Below are 17862 nucleotides of genomic sequence, written 5' to 3'. Positions count from 1 at the left end.
ACAGTGAAGGAGCATCCCTTTTCCCCCACATCCACGCCAGCACTGGTTGCTTTTGTTCTTTTGAATGTGTGCCAGTCTCTGTGGTGTGAGATGATATCTCATTGTTGTTTTGATTTGCATCTCCCTGATGACTAGGGATGTGGAGCATTTTTTCATGTGCCTTTGGGCCATCTGTATTTCTTTTTTGAGGAAACTTTCTTTATTTCTTTAAATTTCTTATTTCTTTAAATTTTCACAAGTTTTCTCTCACTTTCTGCAGGGGCAGGGAGGGCTCATGCTCAAGGATTACTCCTGGCCCTCCACTCACAGATTATTCCTGGTGGTGCTCAGGGGACTATATGGGATGCTGGTTTAGCCACATGCAAGGCAAACACCCTACTATCACTCCAGCCTCATTTCCCCCAATTTCTAACTCATAATGATCATGTTCAAATACTTATGCTTATGACCACTTACATGAAGTATCAAATGTTATCTTTTTTATCTTTTTTGCTCTTTTGTATTTTACTGTAGTAACTTTTTAAATAGCGATAGAGCGAGTAGGATGTTTGCCTTGCATGCAGCAGACCCAGGTTCGATTCCTCCGCCCTTCTCAGAGAGCCCCGCAAGCTACCAAGAGTATCCTGCCTGCACGGCAGAGCCTGGCAAGCTACCCGTGGCGTATTTGATATGCCAAAAACAGTAACAACAAGTCTCACAATGGAGACATTACTGGTGCCCATTCGAGCAAATCGATGGATGAGCAATGGGATGACAGTGATACAGTGATACAGTGAACTTTTTGAATACAAACACTTTAGCACACTCCCTTTTATCTCAATATTATGTGTTTCTTACTAGCCAGTAAGCTCACTAAAGGTGAGGATTTTCCTTTATCTTTGTCATTTAACCAAATGTCTAACAAATTAAGTGAGCATTGTTAAGTTACATTAACTTCATTTGACAGAGATAGGCAAAGTAAAAACAGAATTCAGTATGTACTGTTATATATATACTAAGCAAAGTAAAATGCAAACTGTTCTTTTTATTCTAAACCCCCTATTCATCACCAGAAGCATTTTTTCCCTGTTATTCCACAATGTTTTCTACAATTTTAAACTCAAGGTTGTTGTTTATAAGATTTAAATACAAGAAAAACAAAATTCAAGAAAGCTGAGCTTAGCAAACTCATTTATATTTCCCCCAGGTTTTCATCTTTAGTTTTATTTCTATGGCAGCACTGATCAACCAAGAAACATAAAATAACTAGAAAATAATTCAAGTGAATAATTATAATTTTAAATCATTACAAAAGTAGCAAGTCTTCCTTCTACATTTTAAGTGTGATGATTCTGGAGAAATAGACAGGGGTTAAGGCCCAGATAAAAAACTAATTAATTTAATTTCATGTACTAATATCAGTAGAGATCATGCTTCACATGTTCCATACCCAGCACTGCAAAATAATAAGCAAAAATAAAAATTAAAGGCTGGAATGTGGCTGAGTGGTAGAAGAGTCAACTGCACGTGTGGAAGCTGGGTGCTATCACCTCGAATAAATAAATAAGTATTTTAAATAAAATACAAGTAAGTGAAAAACAATTTTTTTAATGAGATAGCAGAATGTGTTTCCTTTGTTATGGGTTAACAATGAGAGACAAAGAAGCAATTTTCAAAGTTGTCTTTCTCCGCAATTTTCTTTAGCAGACCATACTACAAAACAGAGGTTCAGCTTTCCGCTGCTGCTACTGCACAAGCACGATCCCGGAGGCCAACTGAACTACTTTGGACACGAGCAGCTAGCAGAAATGCCTCCAGACTGTGAACTGAGCCTCTGCCCCATACGGCACCAGCGGGGAAGGGTTTCTCTCTCTCAACCCTTCCTTCCTGGGCACAGCATGGCGCTCGCCGCTTTTTGAGCACAAAATGGATGTATCAGCTCAGCTGCCGAGGGACTCGCAAGAGATCCCAGGAGGTGGGGGTACTGGCCCCGCCCTCTACCGATATTTAAGCACAGCGGCCACACGTGTGTGGCCTTTCCACTGCTGCTGCTGCACGAGCACAACCTCGGAAGCCAACTGAACTACTTTGGACACAAGCAGCTCACAGAAATGCCTCCAGACTGTGAACTGAGCCACTGCCCCATGCGGCGCCAGCGGGCAAGGGTTTCTCTCTCCAGGCTTTTCCATCTTATGAGCACCACAAAAGGGAAGTAAAAGCTTGCAGTGATGCAATTTCTGGCAGAATTTTCCCTGGACTTTATATAGAAATCCAAAACCTAGTATCTCTTAATTGTCAGCAATGTGAAACGGTTCCTTTTCAGCAGGTCTGACTTTGGGGGGAAACTCCAAACAATAATAGTAAGTTTTTTGTTGAAATATTGAAGGTAATCAAAGTAGCAGCCATTTCTCTAGACTGTGAACTAAGCCATAGCCCCACGCTGGCTGAGGACAGGAAATATCCTTCTTTCACGGTTCTTTTCCCTTTTCGGGGAGAAACACGGCGTGGCGTCCACCATATTATGAGGTCTATTAAGCAAGCACGAACTTGGTGGTGCGGGAAGGGGAAAAAAAAATTATGTACTTGGAACAGTGGGGCGCTTGGGCAGTCTTGGGCTGGAGCTAATACCAGCACACACTATGCCGAGATTCCACCCAGGTGGCCACACTTCTGTGCGGCCGCTTTGCTGCTGATCAACCAGGATCCGGAGGCCAACTAGAGTACTTTTGGTTTCAGAAACTGCTTGCAGCTATGTCTCTAGACGGTGAACCATAGCCCCACGCCGGCTGAGGACGGGAAATATCCTACTCTCTTGGTTTTTGTTTTTTTTTCCCTTGTCGGGTGTCGTGGCGTCAGCCATATTATGAGGACTATTAAGCAGGCACAAACTTGGTGGCGTGGGAAGGAGAAAAAAAAGAGTTATATACTTGGAACAGCGGGACTTCATATCTCTTCATTCTCAGCAATGGAAAACTAATTATCAAATGCTTCCTTGGCAGTAGGGCTGTCTATTTTTTGGGGGAAACTCTAACAACAATAATGAGTTTTGTGTTGAAATATGGAATGTAATTAAGGTAAAGAGAAAATGAAGTGAAATTTATCAGTTATGCAGGCGGCTGTGGGGGGGGGGCGGAGGGTGGGAGGTATACTGGGATTTTTGGTGGTGGAATATGGGCACTGGTGAAGGGATGGGTGTTTGAGTATTGTATAACTGAGACATAAGCCTGAGAACTTTGTAACTTTCCACATGGTGATTCAATAAAATAAATTTTAAAAAAAATAAAATAAAGAAAAAAAATTTTTTAAAAAAAGAGGTTCACAAATAGAAAAATCCACAACAATAACTTAGGGCTGTCAGTACAGCACAACAGTAGAGCACGTGTCTTGCATGTGTGAGGTCCTGATTTCAATTCTAGGCATCACAAATAAGTCCGTTAATTAACTAATTCATTCAAAAACTGAGAACTCAAGCCTAGTGCCAGATTCTGGTTGAAAGTCTAGAGCATGGACATAGGCAGTCATGTGAAAATAAATGATTCCTCTCATAGGCAAGGTGATAGAAGCACCCCAGTAAGGAGAATGGGGGAAGCAGGAACTGCTCTGCTGGCAAGTAAAGATAATTAGTTTAGGTTTTTTTTGTTTTTGTTTTTGTTTTTGTTTTTTTTTGCTCTTTGGGTCACACCCAGCGATGCTCAGGGGTTATTCCCGGCTTTGCCCTCAGGAATTACTCCTGACAGTGCTCAGGAGACCATATGGGATGCTGGGAATCAAACCTTGGTCGGTCGCATGCAAGGCAAACGCCCTACCTGCTGTGCTATCTCTCCAGCCCCAGATAATTAGATTTGAATACTTTAACAGACAGCATAATGATGCTTTTAAGAGAGGTTACAATTCATTTGATTCCCAGGATCAAGTTTACTGTATTGGAATCATAGCCCTGTTCTTTTTTGAAAATGAAAAAAGAGGCCGGGGAAATGGAACAGGGGCTAAGATGCAGTCAGCCCAGGTTCATTCCCCGGCATCACATATTCCCCAGCACTGCAGAGAGGTAACTGTAACCCCAAGGAAACCCCCAAGCACAGAGCCAGAAGTAGTCCCTGGGCACCACTGCTATTGTGACCCAAAACAAAAAGCAAAATGAGTACACATAAAATCAGAAAATAGTCCATCAATTTATTAAAGCGTGAATTGCCTCCAAGGACAGCCCCTAATCTGGAACTCAGCCTCAGTGGTCAGCGCAACCGGGGCCTCCTCACCTAATGGGGTGCTCAGCTGTCCTTCAGCAGTGGGGAGAACCCCCAGTTCCACTCTGCTGCTGCCAGACTTGTTTACCATCTGGTCTTGCAGAACTCACGCTGCCTTCTCTCCTTTTTCACCTTACTTTCACCTCCCACTCTCAGGCCCCTTGTCCCAGGTCCTCTCCATCCCTGCTACAACCTGAACCACAGGCACATAGAAAACTTCCCAGGGGCTGGAGAGACAGTACAGAGGGAAGGGCAACTGCCATCCACGCAGCCAACCTGGGTTCAATCTCCCGCAACCCATGTGGTCCCCTGAACACCAGCAGGAGTAATTCCTGAGTGCAACGCCCAGAGGGGGGCGGGGCGGGGAGAAGAAAAAAGAAAACTTCCCAGACCCTTGACATACTTTTAGGCACAACATCTGCTCCCATGGCCTTGACAAATCCAGTAATGACTAGTAAGAACCATCTTATCTCTTCACTACCTATAAAAGCTTGGTTTCAAATATCATGTACTAATTTTCTTTTTGAGACTGCGTGATTTGCAATACAGTTTATGATAGGGTTTCATGTACAATGTTCTAACACCAGCTCAGTATTGTATTCATAACTGAAATTCCCATTTTCTCCTTGACCTTAGTTTATCCCACTTGCCTGTTTTTCAGACTTGCTTCTTTGTCCTCTTCCCTCTTTTCTTCCTCTACACAGCATAAGTGCCAAGGTTCATTATTTTGCCAGACTTTCTGACAGTACCATCAACTTCCTTATGCTGTTGTCCTTCTCTTGTAACCTCCATACAAAGCCAAACCCCACCTATAAATTAATTTTACCCCAGCAAATTTATAATTTAAAAAAAAAAAATCTAGGTCAGACATTGGCAGCTCAGTCTGGCTGAGGGGACTGGAAGAAGTGTCCAGATGGTACGACTTTACAGATTGTTCTCTTCTTTCTGCGGTCTCTAGTCCTAACCAAGTCTCCATGCTACCAAGCAAGCCTTTTGTTGATCCCTCTTGCATCCTTTTACTGGCCATTCATCATTTTCTGACTTCTTCAACCTTGAGCACTCCAACTCTCCAAGAACTCCCTCAACTTTCTGTACCAAAACTAAACATTTCCCTGCACAAACCTGCATCGGTGCTTCCTTGCCTGCTGCTAGCGTCAATGGCGGGCTCTGTGACTAAGTGTGTGATCCCTGGAGAGCACTGTGACCAAATGTTTGAGCACTACAAATCAGTGCGTCTAACCTCCAGTCATCACTCAACATGGCCCCTCCGAGAACTGGGCAGTCCCCGATGCATGCCAGCCCCTCCTGACTTCCGCATCTGAGTCCAGTAGTTCCTGCCTCCTCGGCTCTGTGCTTCCCTTTCTTCAATGGCTTCACTCCTACTCCCTCCCTTCATTTTTCAATGTGGGGCCTCACCTGATTGGACTGGGGAAGGAATAGGGTATCTCCTCCAAGCACAGTGCTCCAGGCCACTCCTGGCAGTGCCCAAAGCACCAGGCAGGTGCCAGGGATAAAAACCAAGGGCTCCTGCTTGCAAAGCACAGACTGCAGTCCTTCGAGCCATCACTCTCCCTCAATTAACCATGGCCAAGTGGCTGCTTGATTTTTCAAATCCTCCATTATTTGGTTCAAAATAAAATTGCGGTGTTTAGAATGAGAGAAGGGATCCGGAGTTCTGACCTCCGTCAACGATCAAGAATTAGGGACACTGTCTCATTTGCAAGGCATCAAAAATCAGATGGGCCAGACATGTCATGCGATTCAGAGACGACCGGTGGACTAGAGCTGTTACCGACTGGATTCCACAGGACGTCAAAAGACCGCATAGCCGCCCACCTACAAGATGGTCAGACTTCTTCGTCAAAACCCTGAATGGTTTGAGACTCTTCCTGTTCCTGGAGCGAGCAGGGCTACACTAGCATGCGACAGGGACGAATGGAGACATTACTAGCACCCGCTCGAGCAAGTCGAAGATCAATAGGATGACAAGTGATATAGTAACTAAAGCTGGTCATTGGGTTTATGGAAGTTCGTTCATTCTGTTACTCCAAAATGTTTTAAGTATTTTTATAATTTCCAATATGAAAGATTTGCCATTAAATCTGCCTTTAACTCAGATGTTATTTAGTTCCCTATTTTCTTTTGTCTTCTTTGCGCGTGTAGTGGCCATACTGGGGAAAACTCTACCTTGCAGTGCCTAGGAGCTAACTGGCCACAGAGGCAATGCTATGCGGAGCTGGGGGCCTGCAGTGCTGGGAATCAAACAGAGTATCCCACACACAAGGTATGGCTCAACCTCTTGAGTTGCATCCCCACCCCCAAGCTGCCTTACCTTTAAAGGCAACGAGTTAATAATAGGGATGTCCAGTGTTCTAATCCAATGAATAAATCTAAAACATCATAAGTACTCACTATTATCTAAGAAGTTAAGCTGCAGCACAGAAAAAGATTTCCATCTCTCTTGCAACAGTATTAACACTGTCTAATAAATTTACCAATTAAAAGAATAAGCACACAAGGTCAGGGAGAGAGCTCAAAGGGTTAGGATGCAAGCCTTCGTGTTTGAGGCCCTGAGTTTGACTCCCAATACCATATGGCCTCCCCGCAGTGCCACCAGGAGGGCCCCACATAGCCCCACATACATTGTTGGGCCCAAGAAGTATTGCCTCTAAGGAGCTCAAGGGTTGAACCATGCAGTTACGACTGAGTATCGATGGGGCTGGAGCGATAGCACAGCGGGTAGGGCATTTGCCTTGTACGCGGCCGACCCGTGTTTGATTCCAGCATCCAATATGGTCCCCTAAGCACCGCCAGGAGTAATTCCTGAGTGCAGAGCCAGGAGTAACCCCTGAGCATTGCCAGGTGTGACCCAAAAAGCAAAAAAAAAAAAAGACTGAGTATTGATGGAAGTGGGCCCACACTTCCTGAATGTAGCTTGAAAGGGTCCTAAATTAATAATTAAACAAAATTTAACATGTATAGAGAATCAGTAACAGTTCATTGGAAAGATGAAAGTGTATTTATGTTCCTTATACAAAAACTTGCTTTAGTAGAGTTATATATATATATATATATGTATATATATATATATATACACACACGAAATGTTCTATTTTTGCAATTCTCCAAGGAAAACACTTGAACAAAATTTTGAATCTTGGGCCAGGGAATTGGCCTAGCAATAAGCACTTACCTTGTGTATGTGAGGCCCTTGGTTCAGTCCTCGGCATCACGTACACACAAAACACACACATACACACACACACAAACACACACACTAAATCTCATCAAAAAGGAAAAAATTAAGAAAAGGAACTTTTGAAATACCTATTATGTTGACTCTTCCTGGTGCTCGAACATAAAACTTGGGAATGGATCCAAATTTAGAATTAAACATCTCCTTTAGCTTCAGCAACCTAAAAACAATATTTTAGAATATCCATATAATGAAATGGATAATGAAAACTCTCTCTCTCTCTTTTTCTCTCTCTCTCTCTCCCTCTCTCTCTCACGCGCACGCGCACACACACACACACATTTCATCACCTTAGAGTGCTTATCTTGCATGCAAAGGTCCAAGTTCAATTACAGGTACAGCCTGGGCCCCCAAGGACCAGCCAGTGTATCCCTGGTGGTGCCCACCACTGGATCCAAGTACCACTTCAGCATTGGACATAATCATTAAGTCTTCAGATCTGCACAACCAGCTGAATATTGCCAAGAGTGGCCCAGGACTCCTTAAAACTGTTTGGAAGATACCCCACACCCCAACTGCTGGTCCAAAAAAGAAAAAAAGAACCCACTGACAGTCCTTCTTAAAAGTCCTAGGATGATATGGTAATCTCCCAAGTGACTTAAGGGTGTAACTGATGCACCTCACAGAAAAAAATCTTTTCCCTCAATTACAAAGAATGTAATTTTCTTTATAAATTTTTGTGATACCTAAAAAAGATTCCCTTTTAGAACCAGAGAAATAGTACAGAGGTTAAGGCACTTGCTTCTGGTACCTCATATGGTCCCCAAGCACTGCCAGGAATGATGCCTGAACACAGAGCCAGGAGTAAGTACTGAACACTGCCAGGCATGGCCCCAAAACCAGAAAAAATATTTTTCTTTGTACTGAAAATCTCCTAATGGATACATTACTAGTGCCAGCTAGAGCAAATCATGAGACAACAGTGTTACAGTTACAGTATGTACTGAAAATAGGATGGGCTGGAGAGATAGCACAGCGGGTAGGGCATTTGCCTTACACACAGCCGACCTGGGTTTGATTCCTCCGTCCCCCTCGGAGAGCCTGGCAAGCTACCCATGGCTATTCAATATGCCAAAAACAGTAACAAGTCTCACAATGGTGTTGTTACTGGTGCCCACTGGAGTAAATGGGACAAACAGCGCTGCAGTGCTACAGTGCTACTGAAAGTAGAGCATAGGATAGTGTATCAGATTCCTAGGATCAGGGTAACTAAGTACCATAAAGTGAGTGGCTTATAACACAAATGTGTTCTCTGGGGGCTAAAAAATACAAAGTCAGAGTATCAGCTGGACCATGCAACTGTGAAACCTGCAGAGAAGAATCCTTCAAGGCAGGTAAGAAGTAACAGGCAGGAGGGAAGCTCTCTGTGTTCCTCTGCTTAATAGGCACCTCCCCTTCCTCTCCAGCACTTAGCACGGAGGACCCCACGTATATCCACAGTCTTAAATATGTGTGAACAAGAGTAAAATAATTCTTCACTTGCATTAATTACCCCAATCCATACATTTACTTTACCTCCCTAGCTGTCCAAATCCTATTTCTCTCTGTAGTCCACAATTTACCTTTCCTTGTTAAACAGGTATATAAGCTTCTGGATTCTACAACAATAAATCACCTGGGTAAATGAGAAAATCGAATTGACTTTATTAAATGATTCATGAGGGGGCCGGAGTGATAGTACAGAGGATAGGGCATCTGCCTTGCATGTGGCTGACCTGAGACTGATCCCAGGCATCCCATTTGTCCCACAAGCACTGCCAAGAGTAATTCCTGGGTTCAGAGCCAGGAGTAACCCCTGAACATCGCCGGATGTGACCCAAAAAAACAAAATAAATAAATAAACAAATAAATTACTCATGAGGCAATATTCTATCTTGAAAAAATTTTTTAATTCAATCACCATGAGATAGAGCATTACAAAACTGTTCATGATTGAGTTTCAGTCATACAATATTCTAACACCCATCCCTCCACAAGTGTAATTTCCCAGCACCAATGTCCCCAGTTTCCCTCTCACCCATCCCCAAACTATACCCCCCAACACACCAGGCCTGCCTCTATGGCAAGCACCTCTCTTGTCTCATATTAGGTATTATGATTTGCAATACAGATGCTTAAAGGTTATCGTGTGTACCCCTTTCCCCACTTTCAACACTCAGTTCTTGTCCAGAGTGATCACTTCCAACTATTATTATCACACTGGACCCTCCTCTATCTTACCTACCCTCCACCCCACACATACTCATGGTAGTTTCCAACTATTGACCAGTCCTGGCCCTCATGTACCCTGGCCATGGCTACTTGAAACTTAAAAAAAAATTTTTTTTCCTCCTTTTGGAAGCCAGAGCGTTATTATAGTGAATAGGGCACTTACCTTGCACAGGAGACACACAGGATTCCCCGGCACTCCATATGGTCCCCAGCGCCCACTGGGAGTAATCTCTGAGTGCAGAGCCAGGAGTAAGCCCTGAGCACTGTCAGATGTGGCCCCCCAAAAAATAAAATAAAATAAAGGGAAAGGAAAGGAAAAAGATACAACAAACGAATTGTACAAAATGGAAGATTCTTATCAGCAAAAAGTATCAGCAAAAGAAAAGAAAAAAGATTCTGGCAAAATTTTCTTCTATTAGGGAAAGGATAGAGACTGGACCAGGGACACAACAGGACACAGCAGGACTGAACAGAAGTTTCTAGTCTACTACTAGTAGCCCCCCTGTCTGCAATACATGGCCCACAAATGCTTTTTATAACATGACGGGCATTAAAAAAGATTCCCTACCTCTGCCTTAGAGAAAGCCGGGAGAGTGTTAAGAACAGGGTGGATCACCTCTCTCTAAAGAGGAGGAGATTCTAGACGGATAGGTTTAAAATTCCTCCCCAGGGGCCCAGAGAGATAGCACAGAGCTACTCTGGTAGTAGGATACCTGCCTCACAGGCACGAGTCTCCTTGGAGCAGCACCCCTCGTGCTGAGTTCCATCCCACCACAACGAAGGTGTGAGATCTGCAACACACCAAGAGCCCCACAACCCGTCATTATCACAGCAAAGGCAGGGACAAACTTTTATTTTAAAAGTTAAGACTTTTTAAAAGTAAGAGATAAAATTCCATTATTAGGGGATAAACTACAATCAAATGAAATTGTCTTCATTTTATGGGTTGGGGATTTACACACTCCATTTTAGGCCTACTGTATGCTTCTAAACAATTCTAGTAGTTGAATGTGAAATAAATAATGGTATCCATACCATTAAATACTTTAAATTCTTAAAAACAGATGGGGGAGGGGGCTGGAGCGATAGCACAGCGGGTAGGGCGTTTGCCTTGCACACGGCCGAACCAGGTTCGATTCCCAGCATCCCATATGGTCCCCTGGAGTAATTCCTGAGTGCAGAGCCAGGAGCAGCCCCTGTGCATCGCCAGGTGTGACTCAAAAAGAAAAAAAAAAAAAAACAGATGGGAGGGGAGGCTGGAGCGATAGCACAGCGGGTAGGGCGTTTGCCTCTTGCACGCGGCCAACCTGGGTTCGATTCCCAGCATTCCATATGGTCCCCTGAGCATTACCAGGAGTAATTCCTGAGTGCAGAGCCAGGAGTAACCCCTGTGCATTGCCGGGTGTGACCCAAAAAGCAAAATATAAACAAAAAAAAAAAAGATGGGGGAATATGTATAGATGATAAAGCAGGTCTCTGAGAATAACTGCTAAAAAATGATTAACAGGAAAACAACTAAGATTCCATTTGTGTTAATATATCATTTTTGTAAAAATGGTATTATAAGGATTAAATGATAGTATAAAGACCAAAGCTTTATACTTATATCTATCGATAAGGGAGTAGTAGTACAGTGGATGGGGTGTTTGCCTTGCAAGAAGCTGACCTGGGTTCAATACCCAGTATCCCATATGGTCCCTGGAGTACTTCCAGGAGTGATCCCTGAACAGAGCCAGGAATAACCCCTGAGCATCGCAGGGTGTGACCAAAAAAGAAAAGAAAAAAACAAGAGATGCAAGCTAAAAAGATAACTTCTAAGAAAGCAAGTAAGCACTGGTGGCACAGGAAGAAATCAGAAGCTATATGCTAAGGAAAGGATTGTGGGTTTTTTCAGGCTTTCCAGAATACATTTTAATATATATTCAGCATTATTATTCACAAAGCCAACGCGTAGAAACCACCCAAATGCCCATCAACTGATAAACAAAAAATGCGGTATAAACATGCAGTGGAATATCTGATCATAGAAAAAGGAATCCTCTCGGAGAGCCCGGCAAGCTACCGAGAGTATCGAGCCCGCGCGGCAGAGCCTGGCAAGCTACCCGTGCGTATTGGATATGCCAAAAACAGTAACAATAAGTCTCTCAATGAGAGACGTTTCTGGTGCCTGCTCGAACAAATCGATGAGCAACGGGATGACAGTGACAGTGACAGAAAAGGGAATAACATACTGATGACATTTAATAACAGGGGTGGACCATAAAAACATTGAGAGACAAATCACAAAAAAGATATCATATGATTTCATTTATTTGAGGTATCCAGAAAAGCAAATCTATAGAGATCAAAAGTACATTAATAGTTCCCTAAGGATTAGGGTGGGGAAAGAGAATGTGGGGAGTGATTAAAGGGAGGTGAGGTTGGTCTGAATGATGGCTCAATGATGGAAGAACATTAGCAAGTTTTAGAAAGCTATAATATTGTCAACTGTCACATGACAGACATAAATTAAGAAGTAGGGAGAGCTTGTGAACTTGATATTAGAGGTAAAAAGTGAATGGGGGAATAAAATTTAGATAGTAAACAGGGATGGGGTGGAGTTCAAGTCAACCCTAGACAATCTCTGTGGGGCAGGAAATTCTTGGGAGCGTGGGGCTGGAACCATAGCATAGCGGGTAGGGTGTTTGCCTTGCACGTGGCCGACCACAGTTTGATTCCCAGCATCCCATATGGTCCCCTGAGCAGCGCCAGGAGTAATTCCTGAGTGCAGAGCCAGGAGTAACCCCGGTGCATGGCCGGGTGTGACCCAAAAAGAAAAAAAAATTCTTGGGAGCTTTTGGGTTCTAATGTCAGAATAAAGTATGTGCTCTGTAGCTAGATACAGGCAGCCAATCAATTCCCTGATGACTAGCCACAGAGTATAAGATTGGTTCAAAGGGATGCATAAATTGAAAACTTTGCTGGGTGTGGCAGGGATGTACTGGGAAAGGCTTGGAGGAGTTGTTTTTGTTTTTCAGTTTGGGGCCTGCTTCTTTTGAATGAAACGACCTTAGAAAGGGTAGTTAAAAAAAAAAAAACTAGCAGGCAAGGCAAAGAAAGAAAGGCTCGGATTAAATTGGGCGTTTCTGCGAAGGCCCTGGAGCAAGAGGAAAAGAGGCTGCACGAAGGAAGCACAGCACAGCCCTGGGAAGAGCTGAAAATGCAGAGTGCCATGCCGTCTTCCTTGAGGCCTCAGGAAGGGCTCGGTCCGCTCCCTGGGACAAAAGCTGCGCCCGGGTAAAGCTGCGGAAAGCCCTGGAACCCAGCTCCCGAACCCTGCACCTTCTCTCCCCCACCTGGAATGTTCTGCCACCTGGACTCGACGCGCGGCGGGACCCTCCGTGGCCATATTCCGCCCGATGCTTCTGTCTTCTGCAGTTCGCGCTGGCCAACAAGACAGCCGAGTCACGAGACATGTGCAAGAGGAGCCCTTTCTTCCGGGGATCACCGGCCCTCTCCCTGCGGAAATCCTGCGGCAACGCTGAGGTGGCCGCTGCAGTCGGCCCGCCCCCGGCTCCTCCTCCCGGGGCTCCAGGGACGCCTGGGCGGGTGCAGCCGTCAGGTACCACCGCCGTGCCACCCGCGGCTTCCAGAGACCGCCACCAGCCTGGCTTCTGCACGCGAGCCAGGCCCACCAGGAAGATTTCTCGCTGCACGCTGGGCCTATCGGGGTCACTAGGGAGTCCTGGCCTGGAGCCTCGGCTGCCTTTATTCTTTTTTAAAAAATTATTATTAGGTTAGGAATTTGTTTTCTTTAATGCTCCCCACCTCCCGCCCCAGTTAACACTACAATATTTAACTTATCACTTAAGTAGGTTTCTTCTAAATTGGGTCGTGCCTCATCGAAACACTTACTTGCATTTGCTTCCAGAAAAGAGGCATTGATGTTCCTTTCTAGAATCCAGTAGTGGAAAGAAAGTAATGCTGGTCTCAAAATTGCCAGAACCAGGAGTTCAGTTCCCTCTAGAAAGCACAGGTACCAAAGCTCCAGAAGCACCCCATCCCTGGCCCTCCCTCTACCATATTACTCTCTCCTCTCCTTCAGGGTTCTTACACGTTCTGCATAGTTTCTTCTGTTTCTTACAGTCACTGCCTCCACCCCATCCCCACCAAGAGACCAGTGTTTGGAGGGTACAAGTGGTGCAACTCTAACATGGTATGTAGAAGAGTGGCTTTAATATTTGTTTTTATTATTGTTAGGGTCATGCTTGGCTGTGCTGAGGGTGGGGTGAGAGTGGCATTTGGGGGTCAGGATTAATACTTTGTTTGACACTTTTAAGTACACAGGCAAGATAACTGAATGACTTGTCAAAGGTCACGCATACTGCTGACCAGCAGGAGAATGAAATAAAATTCATTTCTAGTAGCTATCTAGTGCACTTTGTACCTCAGAATGCTGAGATTAAACCCAGGTAAAGCCAACTAGCAATACTACCTATCCCAAGGTTGAGGAATTTTCAATGAAGTGCCACTCTAGACCCTCCCTGTGTGTTTGCTGGGGAAAGGAAATGGGGAGATGAAGGCTAAAACATGAATTGACAATATTATCAGAGCGCGTTTTGACATTCCTTTGGGTATCTACCTAGAATATACAGAACATCATGGAAACAAAGTTAGTTTGGTCTCAGAGCCACTTTCCTCTATTATTTTAGTTCCTTGTGACTTTTTTTTTTCTAATGACTTTCAAAGGAAGTGATAATGCCTTCTTTTTTCTGAATCCCAGTAAATCCAAGATGTCACTGTTGCAGGGAGAGGGGCTCCCAAGCACTGATCAGGAGGCTCAGCAGTGCCCCCGGCCTTGTTATCAGATTCTCTGTAGCCTTATTATCAGGGAATGTACAATGTACATTATAGTACAATTCAAGGGCCAGAGGAGGCGGTGCTATTCTGGCCCAATGGTGCCAGAGATGACCAGGGTCAGCCCAGTGATAGGCAGGATTCCTCCAAGGCTACCCCCAGTAATGTTTAGGGAAGCATGTGATGACCAGGATCTAACAGGGTTGGGGACACGCTGCTGTACTACCTGAAGCCTCATTATTATTTTTTTTTTAATAAACTGCACCAGACAATGCTGGGGTTCCAAAATCACTTGCAGCATGTGGAGCATGTGGAGTAGAAGTGGGAACACAGAGTCACACTGACAGGTACTCAGGGGACCATGTGGTGCCAGAGTCTGACCCCAGGGCCTGTACTTGCAAGGTATGAGTTCTACCACTTGATGTATATGAGCAGCAAAACAAGTGTGCAATTCCTGGATATTTAAGCAACATAGGAAGAGAAGGGGAAAATAAAAAAGAAAGTACAATTTTTATTAAAAACAAAGCAAAGGGGCTGGAGTAATAGCACAGGAGGTAGGGCATTTGCCTTGCACGCAGTCAACCCGGGTTTGATTCCCAGCATCCCACATGGTCCCCTGAGCACTGCCAGGAGTAATTCCTGAGATGCAGAGCCAGGAGTAACCCCTGAGCATCGCCGGGTGTGACCCCAAAAGCAAAAAAAATAAATAAAATAAAAATAAAAAATAAAAACAAACCAAAAAAGAAACAGGTATCTTAACCCTTAATCCAGAGATCCAGTGAAGTATGCTTAACAAGCTATTGAAACAATTGAAATATAACATGCACATTATAATTTTATAACATGTTATTCTTGAATACACCACGGGTAGCTTGCCAGGCTCTGCCGTGTGGGCAGGATACTCTCAGTAGCTTGCCGGGCTCTCCAAGAGGTATGTATATATCTTTTACTGTATTTGGGATATGAATACGCCACTGGAAGCTTGCCAGACTCTCCTGTGCAGGCAGTAGACTCTTGGTAGCTTGTCAGGTTCTCCAAGAGGAAGAACTAGGCTATTAGATGTCACATGGCCACATTGTGGCCTTGTGCTTCCAGGAGCTTGGTTTTATGGTCTCTGGATGTTGGCTGTTGATGGGATTACATGGCACTGGGGGCAGTTTCTGGGTGTGAATGCCCAGATACTGGAAAATGGGGGATCTGGGTGGAAGAGGCCCAGTCCTGATCCAAGCAGCCTTGGAAATCTCAGCCCTGGGTCCCACACACTTGGGTTCCTCTGCCGATTCCTTCATGCATGAGGCTCATCTGAACATGTGGAGAGTGGCCTTGAGCATGGCTGTGTCTGGGTTCCAACGGTCTTCAACTGTCGAGGCTCTGCTCGGGGCAGGGAGGGAAATGCCCTCCGAGGGGCCCCAGTGAAGACAGCCAGGCATGGGGGTAAGAGACTCTGCATCACTCTCTTTCAGGACCTTGGTTTTATGGTCTCTGGATGTTGGCCGATGATAGAGCCTCCAATCATTGGGAAAGACGAGTAAAGGAGGCTGTTAAAATCTCAGGGCTGAGTGTAATAGAGACATTACTGGTGCCCACTCGAGTAAATCGACGAACAACTGGATGACTGTGATACAGTTATTTTTGAAATAACACAGTCTCTTTCTTTCTGTTCTTGGGGCACACTCGGCAATGTTCAGGGATGACTCTTTACTCTGCACTTGGGGTTTACTCCAAGCAGTGCCTAGAAAGGGTGTCAGAGATTGAAACCTGGTCAGCCACAGGCAAGGCAAGTGCCTTACCTGCTGTAGTTTCTCTCCCACCCTCATAATAACCTATTCTCAAGCTACCCAAGGACACTGAGTAGAAATCAAAAACAAAACATTTGCTTTCTTATATTATATCCCTTTATATTATTATATTATTTTATATTATTATATTATATTAGTAATTATATTTATATATAATATTTATATTATATTATTATATACCTTTATATTATGCCATCCCTCATATTCAGCTAAGTACTTTACATATATTATATTATTATCTTTTTAAATCTTTCTAACAATTCTTATAAGGCAGAAAATTAGCAGTTCTTTTTTGATTTTAGGAAAATATTTCTTTAATTCTTACTAGGAATATCAGATCACTTGTACCACTTGTATCACTGTCATCCCATTGTTCATCAATTTGCTCAATCAGGTGCCAGTAATGTCTCCATTCATCCCTGTCACATGCTAGTGTAGCCCAATGGTGTCTGCTCCCTCTAGCAATACGAAGAGCCTCAAACTGTTCAGGGTTTTGGCGAAGAAGTCTGACCATCTCATAGATGGGCAGCCACGCAGTCTTTTGACATCCCATGGAATCCAGTCGGTAACAGCTCTAGTCCAGCAGTCGTCTCCATATCTCATTACGTGTCCGGCCCATCGGATTTTTGATACCTTGGCAAACGAGACAGCATCCCTGATTCTTGATCATTGATGGAGATCGGAACTCCGGATTCCTTCCCTCACTTGAGAGAAATGTGATATTTCAAGCACAGGTCTTTTGATTCCTCTTTGGGATAGCCGAATAGCATACTCGTCCTGTTTTGTAGGGCCCAGTGCAGGAAGAATGGTGGAGTTGAAAAGATGTGCCTGGAGACGGAGGTTCTTCGTCCTCTTAACCACTTATTATACACTCTTGAAAGCGTTCCACGCTATTCTCTTCCTCCCAGGCAGTTCTGGCACCAAGTTGTTCCTCATGTTGAGTTCTTAACCCAGGTACACATAGCTGCTATATTGGGAGATGTTCATTCCATTGAGAGCAAATGGAACATCAGGGACTAGTTCATTTTTCAAGAACATTGTTTTGGTGAGATTCAGAGGTATATCAGGTAACAAAAAATATTTAAATTTTACGGTATTTTTATGTTCACAAGTATTTAACCTCTCAGCTATTGAATTTTTGCATATGGGCACATGCAAAAAATAAGATTTAACATCTAAATTGTAAACTTATAAAGTATTTCATGATAATTCTGTAACAGAAACCTAATTAATAAACTTGGAATTGTTTCTCCTTAGAGAAGATTAGTCTCTCTTCAGACAAATTACAATAAGCAAAACAAAACAAATGCTGAAATAAAAACCAAACAAAAACTCGATCAAAAGTAAAAACATGAAATTAGCGTCACATGGATCTGGCTAATTCTACATATGTTTGGATCTTCTGGGAAAAGACATATAGAGGACCAATAGGCATATAAAAAAAACTGTCAGGGGAATAAAAATAAAAAATGATAATGAGTGATACCAGTCATTAGAATAAAAATTCAAATCATTAAAATCAAAACACAAACAAAAA

The 17862-nt window shown here is 43.7% G+C and overlaps 1 protein-coding gene across 2 annotated transcripts in view; it reads right to left on the bottom strand.

The window, feature by feature from the left end:
* Positions 1-13225, bottom strand: part of GALK2 (galactokinase 2) — a 156876-nt gene extending 143651 nt beyond the window's left edge. Inside the window, exons 1-2 of one of the 2 annotated variants that reach the window (XM_004611785.2) lie at positions 13026-13225; positions 7551-7639 (exon numbers count right to left, since the gene is read on the bottom strand). In XM_004611785.2, coding sequence (XP_004611842.2) covers positions 7551-7639; positions 13026-13078 — 142 coding nt within the window. In that variant the 5' untranslated portion in view covers positions 13079-13225. The remainder of the gene's footprint in view (positions 1-7550; positions 7640-13025) is intronic. The other variant, XM_055131912.1, reaches the window with a different exon arrangement.
* Between the last annotated feature and the right edge of the window lie 4637 nt (positions 13226-17862).

Source organism: Sorex araneus, chromosome 3, assembly GCF_027595985.1.
Source record: "Sorex araneus isolate mSorAra2 chromosome 3, mSorAra2.pri, whole genome shotgun sequence".
NCBI classification, from domain to species: Eukaryota; Metazoa; Chordata; class Mammalia; order Eulipotyphla; family Soricidae; genus Sorex; species Sorex araneus.
Note: the sequence above shows the minus strand (reverse complement) of the source record. Positions and strands in the feature narration are given on the sequence as shown.